Source organism: Lissotriton helveticus, chromosome 8 (genome assembly GCF_964261635.1).
Source record: "Lissotriton helveticus chromosome 8, aLisHel1.1, whole genome shotgun sequence".
NCBI lineage: Eukaryota > Metazoa > Chordata > Amphibia > Caudata > Salamandridae > Lissotriton > Lissotriton helveticus.
In genome coordinates this window covers 186920122-186927360 of record NC_136069.1, presented here as the reverse complement: position 1 = coordinate 186927360, position 7239 = coordinate 186920122, and the positions used below count along the sequence as shown (strand labels likewise).

Sequence of the window (7239 nt, the reverse complement as noted above, 5' to 3'; positions counted from 1 at the left end):
ACGCGGCGGACCGGGGCGGGAGTTTAAAAGTGAAATCCCCAAGCAGAGTAATTTCAGCCTACAGGTGAGGCGCAAATTAAAATTTTACACAGTAATACACTAACATATAAAATTAGCAACAATCGCCAAATTTTAAAAACGCTATTTGATCAGCGCTCGCAGTGCATGACAGAAAACACACAGCGTTAGCGGATAGAATCAGCCACTGCCACCGGCTGGACTCGTCTCCACAACGCGGGTGTGCTAAGGTAGGGAATTTATACAGTATTGGGATACAGCGCGACTAGAGCGCTGAGCTTGCAACCCTGAGCCCGGAAGTGCTGGGCTCCTCCTCCACCCTCCGCAACAAACGCCCAAGATGGACGCGGCGGACCGGGGCGGGAGTTTAAAAGTGAAATCCCCAAGCAGAGTAATTTCAGCCTACAGGTGAGGCGCAAATTAAAATTTTACACAGTAATACACTAACATATAAAATTAGCAACAATCGCCAAATTTTAAAAACGCTATTTGATCAGCGCTCGCAGTGCATGACAGAAAACACACAGCGTTAGCGGATAGAATCAGCCACTGCCACCGGCTGGACTCGTCTCCACAACGCGGGTGTGCTAAGGTAGGGAATTTATACAGTATTGGGATACAGCGCGACTAGAGCGCTGAGCTTGCAACCCTGAGCCCGGAAGTGCTGGGCTCCTCCTCCACCCTCCGCAACAAACACCCAAGATGGACGCGGCGGACCGGGGCGGGAGTTTAAAAGTGAAATCCCCAAGCAGAGTAATTTCAGCCTACAGGTGAGGCGCAAATTAAAATTTTACACAGTAATACACTAACATATAAAATTAGCAACAATCGCCAAATTTTAAAAACGCTATTTGATCAGCGCTCGCAGTGCATGACAGAAAACACACAGCGTTAGCGGATAGAATCAGCCACTGCCACCGGCTGGACTCGTCTCCACAACGCGGGTGTGCTAAGGTAGGGAATTTATACAGTATTGGGATACAGCGCGACTAGAGCGCTGAGCTTGCAACCCTGAGCCCGGAAGTGCTGGGCTCCTCCTCCACCCTCCGCAACAAACGCCCAAGATGGACGCGGCGGACCGGGGCGGGAGTTTAAAAGTGAAATCCCCAAGCAGAGTAATTTCAGCCTACAGGTGAGGCGCAAATTAAAATTTTACACAGTAATACACTAACATATAAAATTAGCAACAATCGCCAAATTTTAAAAACGCTATTTGATCAGCGCTCGCAGTGCATGACAGAAAACACACAGCGTTAGCGGATAGAATCAGCCACTGCCACCGGCTGGACTCGTCTCCACAACGCGGGTGTGCTAAGGTAGGGAATTTATACAGTATTGGGATACAGCGCGACTAGAGCGCTGAGCTTGCAACCCTGAGCCCGGAAGTGCTGGGCTCCTCCTCCACCCTCCGCAACAAACGCCCAAGATGGACGCGGTGGACCGGGGCGGGAGTTTAAAAGTGAAATCCCCAAGCAGAGTAATTTCAGCCTACAGGTGAGGCGCAAATTAAAATTTTACACAGTAATACACTAACATATAAAATTAGCAACAATCGCCAAATTTTAAAAACGCTATTTGATCAGCGCTCGAAGTGCATGACAGAAAACACACAGCGTTAGCGGATAGAATCAGCCACTGCCACCGGCTGGACTCGTCTCCACTGATGCATCAGTCAACACTGCAGCTCCAGGTGGGGAAGGGAGAGGGGTCTGCTGCTGACCCGCTTCATAAACCACAACTCACTGCAGATCTTTGACAGTCTCCCTTAAGATCTGGACCAGGTCGGAGACATTCTCCTGGTGCTCTGTCGACTGGGACTTCAGGTCTTGTGTGCCATCTAGCATATTTCACCAACTGGTTGAAGGAGGCCATCAGGCCCAGCAACTTGGGTCAGTCTCACTCAGATCAAACACTGAGGCTGAAACATAAGGATCCTCGCCCGAATGTCCCGGACTCTTCGCTCCTGTGGGTAGGCATGGAACTGCACTGTGTCCACAATGGCTCTGATGAAAGGGAACGTTTGAGAAGGAGTCAGGTGTCACTTCGGCATGTTAATAGTGAACCCCAGCAAATGTTTGCCATAGCATGGAGGTGGGCAATAATCACCTGGGGCAAGCCTGCCTTCAACAGCCCCTCGCCGAGGTAGGGTAAGACTGGAACTCCTGACCTTTGCAGATGTGCTGCCGCTACTGCTATCAAATTTGTGAACACCCGTGGGGCACTGGTGAGGCCAAAGGGGAGCCCAGCGAACTGAAAATGGTCCTGGCCGACCATGAATCACAGATAACACATAGGCTTGCAGGACGGGAATGTGGAAATATGCGTTCTGGAAGTCCAGCGCTACCATCCAGTCTCCGGGATCCAAGGCAGACAGGATCTGAGCCAGTGTGAGCATCTGGAATTTCTCTTTCCGTACAAAGGCATTGAGAAGGCCACGATCTAGGATCTGACAGATGCCTTTGTCCTTTTTCGGTACCAGAAAGCAGCAGAAATAACAACCACGCCCTACTTCTGATGCAGAAACAAACTATAGGAGGTAACCCGTAAACCCAGTTGAGACCAGGTAATAAGTGTATACAACAAGAAACAATGTCTCAACAGGTAGTATTTAAAGGCAATTATTTAAGAACATGTATAACAGTTGCAAGAAACAAGTGGAAACAGGGAGGCATTGATGAGTTATGCAATAATTGCTAAGAGCAATATATATTCAACACTAGATTTAGAAAACTAGCACTGTATTACATTAAATGAGCATGTAACCTGTACAACATGTGCACACATTGTGCTTGTGAAAAAGGTGAACAGCGCATAGTGACAAGAGAAACCAGCGAAAAACGGCACATGAGAACAGTGATATCAATATTTACAAAAAAACATTTATAATGGTCCAATTTCATTACATAGCCCAAGATGAGTCAATTGATTAAAAAAACGTAAGAAGAATACGCCAAACAATAGCGCTAGGAAGTCGACGGCATTTCGACCTGATATCAGTTCAGGTCAACATCAGGACCAGGATACACATTGTTTTGAGTGCTGTGTAGAATTGGAATGGCAATAGCGGTTGAGCCTGCTGTGAGGTACCCGGCTGGTGTGCCAAGAAAAGCAGAGCAAATCATCTGATGAATCAGCCTAGGAGATCAATCGGGTCGTTGGTATAATTTGTAAAAAAATTACCATGAGAGGCTTGGTGGGGGAGGTTTATGTTCCGTGGGAGGTTTAGGCCCACTGAAGAGGGGTCGAGTAACAGTATCAAGGGACCGGCGTCTTGGCTGAATAAGCGCCCAGTGGAGGCATCTTAGGGTGAAGTTATTGTAGTGGCATCAGTAAAATGGCATGGTTCCTCCGGGAGCGGCTGGAACGACAAAGTCTGCGAGGCACCGTTGTGGGTCTGTGCAAGCTCGGAAAACTAAGCTGCATTCAATGTGGATGCAGGTGCCTCGCAGACTCATGCTCATGCTTAAGCTTTTCTGGATCGAGTCAAAGGTGTGGGGAATATTCTAAGGTGAGGAATCCATAGTTAGAAGTCTGAATCACATATTAAATTGGGGAATAAAGACATACTAATGTTAAGTAAAAATTATATTTTTTAATAAAAAGTATTGGTGTGTTTACAAACGTAAATATTGAGGTGACAATTTTCAGATCCTTAGAATTTCTGTATTGTCATATTTGACATCAATGCTTTAAACATTTATTTCCAACTAACATTGTTAGTTTTTAAACAAGTATAACAGTTTTATGGAAGTAATACTACACAAATATGTTCTAGTTCTATTACATACCAGATGAATAATTTTCCAGCGTGGACATCTACGGCCAAGGATAGACAAGCTGGTCTCTCTGAAGACAACTCTGGCCTCCTTAAATATTTTTGGCTGGCTTGAAATATGCAACTTTTCCTTTTTTGTGATAAATTTCGAAGTTCCTATGATTTGCCATTAGTTTGTGCTGCATATTTGTGCACGGCAGAGTTACCTGTGACCATTTCAGTTGGCTTATGATCTCTTTGCTTGCATTTTTACATTGCTGGTAGTATTCTTTATATCTTTTTGATGGATTATTTTGCTTACATTATGACCGTTTGCAAAAATCTGTATGCCCGTCTTAATTTTTTTGCATTTTATCCTCCTCTACTTTTATTGGTTTGCTTACTTTGGAATATGTTTAGATATATTTTTCTCACATTTTCTTTCTGCTTTTTCCTATTTTCAAAACAATTTTATTGTTCTAACTCAGTCAAATTAATAACAAAAATTGTCTTTATGCAGGAAGGAACTACATGATTTTATTATAATATTCTGAGGGCCAGATGTACAAACATTAGACATACTGATTTCCTAATTGCGATTCTCTCCGAATCGCAATTAGGAAATTGGTATTCCAAGTATATGAAACTCTTTTGAGTTTAATTATTGATTCCAAGTGGGTTGCAAATAGACCTACCTCATGCACATTCATGTGGTAGGTCGCAATTTGCGACCAATTAGGAATCACAGCCATCACTGGGATGGTGGCCTACTGAACTCAGGAGACTACCATGTCTGTGATTGCTTTTTAATAAAGCAATCTTTTTTTATGCAGCCCGTTTTCCTTAACCGCATCGATGCTAGGAGATTTACAGCCCTGTGCTGGGATTTACAAAAACCCATTATTCATGACGAGCTGGGCTCGTCATGAGCGTGTGAGCAGGCTACTGCATGACGAGCCCAGCTCGTCATGAGCGTCGAAGGGGTTAAAGGAAAATGGGATGTGTTTAAAAAGAAAAAATGAAACTTTGCAGTTTAATTTTTTAAGAGCAAGCAGTGGTCCCATGGACCACTGTATGCTCTTAAAAATATTTGTTCTACTTTCTCAAACCCTTGCGAATGGGTTACCACCGATTTTAAACTGGTGGTAAAATATTAGTGTTTTGCAACCCGAAATTGGTTGGAAAACATTGGTCACAAAACAATCAGTATTTGGTAGCAAATGCAAATTGCGATTCCGTTACAAATTACCGAATCATAATTTGCCTTTTGTACATTGCACTAAGCTTTTTTGCAGTCGCAAATGTCCTGATTCTGCAAATCAGGCCGTTTGTGACTGCATAAGCTTTGTACATCTGGCCCCATATGTTTAATTTGAAATCTTACTTTTTGATACTACAGTCGTGTAATTATTCCAAAAGGTTATATTGTTCTTAGCCTTACTGTCTTGGTCCGGTAGATTTCTTTCAGTGGCGTTGTCCTCAAATAGAATGACCTCGTCTTACTTAGTGCTACCGGTGTTCTTTGTCGATAACCCGGATAAATCTGCTTTATGTAAAGTTGGTAATTCCAGGAAAGTGTTGGACATTTTTTCGTTCTGTTTCCCCATCATGCAGACCTGCCTCCTAGAAGTTCCAGTACTGCATACTGAATCGTGGTTCTTTTTTAACGTCTTCTTGTCAGGACATCCGCCCAATTACTTACAACGTTGCAATGTCATTAGGGTGACAATCTCATACCTCACAATTCATTTTCTATTGCCACAAATGTTAATGCAAAAAATACTCCAATATAGAGCTGTATTACTGTGTTTGGAATGCTACTATATCTTATGCAAAAATCAATTGAAGAAAAAAAAGCGATTCAGTGTGGAATGGGAATAATTTCAATTGCATGGATCACAAATTTCGTAAATATAATATATTTGGTTTGATGTTTCGAAGTTATTGTGTTGCACGGATGGTGTATAACTTTACAGTACAAATTATAGCAATTGGCACAGTGTATTAATATATTTCCTGCATACTACAAACCAGTTTAAAGTCATTTCCTAAATTCTGCATCTCATGCTGGGCTATTCTGAAGGCAATGACAGCTCTTTCTGCTTTAATTGTTTTTATATTGACCTTTAACAGGTTGTATTAAATCATTTGGTTAAATGTTATTGCCTCGCATGAGTCTCTTACTTGCTTCTTTTTTCTAAGGAACACAAATTAAAACATAAGCATAGTGTTATGCTAAAAAATGCTGGAAAATGCACTTCTTTCAGGAATACAATGCAGATACCCCTCCAAGTGGACGGAATGCCTTAGAGGAACTTTTTCCCATTTTAGATTGGTTTCCATTTAAAGGTTTTATTTGTAGTTCTTCCTTGTGTCAACTTTTTGTAGAAAGGAAAAACATTCGGTTCACTTCGCTGATTGGAATATCCTTCAACGCAGGGATCGCATCTTCTTGATACGGCTTGCTCCCCTGATTCTTAGCATAGTTGTCTGAAGAACAAACGAGACAAAATCATGTTACTTATTAAATCCACTATTTGAACGTGCACAGTGCACAGCTAGAAGCATTGCTGCCTCTTTTGCTTAATTGTCAAATAAAAGGAGAATATTTAAAATTCCAAAAATAGCATCGTCCTCCTTTTAATGCTTTTGGTACACTGGATCTGATTTTTAAATGAATCTGCAACCCTAAACTCAAATTAAGGCACAAAATAACACTCCTCAGAGTAAAATAACATTCTTTATTCACATAATTCTGAATCTTTATCATTGGGAATAGGATGTACTTACACAGAAGATCTGCCAGCATGATAGGCTATGAAGGATAAAATAAATCCTCATAGAAACCATCTCGTTTTATTATTCCACAACTAAGACACAAATGCCCTACCTAAACACTTGTGATCAGTTTGCTAGAATACGTGCAATTGAAAAAGTCGTAGGAAAAGTAAAAAATAAAGTGAGGAACCCCTCCAAACTCAAAGAACAATTCTGAGACTGAGCTCAAACAATTTATGGAGAAAGCTGAAGATCTACAAGTCAGATTAAGAGAATATACGTATTTTAATCTTTAAAGCACATGCATAAAATAAGATACAATGGAAGAATTTATAGACATATTTTTGCCACCGTGGCAGGAGCACTCAAAGCTCTTCAATCATCTCTTGGTCACTTGGGTCTTGTCTCCCATCTGGTAGGCCTCCCTGACCTGGGAATGCATGGCTACTAATCTACCCTGACAAGGATAACATTATGAGTAGGCAGATTCACAAACATGAGGGGGGCATCCAGTGGAATTGGTAGGAAAGCTTTAAACCTCACCAGTCATTAGTATTTAGTCTGGCATCTTTAATCTTGCCCTAAAACTGCAAAATGGTCTCATGAGTGCAGCAACCCAACTACCTACCAGAGTACCCATCAAGATACTGCACATGATAGATTAAGTAAACTGATCAACGGATGGTTGA

The 7239-nt window shown here is 42.0% G+C and overlaps 1 protein-coding gene across 1 annotated transcript in view; it reads right to left on the bottom strand.

Moving 5' to 3' along the window:
• Positions 1-3590: 3590 nt before the first annotated feature.
• PIGP (phosphatidylinositol glycan anchor biosynthesis class P) overlaps positions 3591-7239 on the bottom strand; it is a 109766-nt gene continuing 106117 nt past the window's right edge. Inside the window, exon 5 of the mRNA XM_078656870.1 lies at positions 3591-6262. Coding sequence (XP_078512996.1) covers positions 6147-6262 — 116 coding nt within the window. The 3' untranslated portion in view covers positions 3591-6146. The remainder of the gene's footprint in view (positions 6263-7239) is intronic.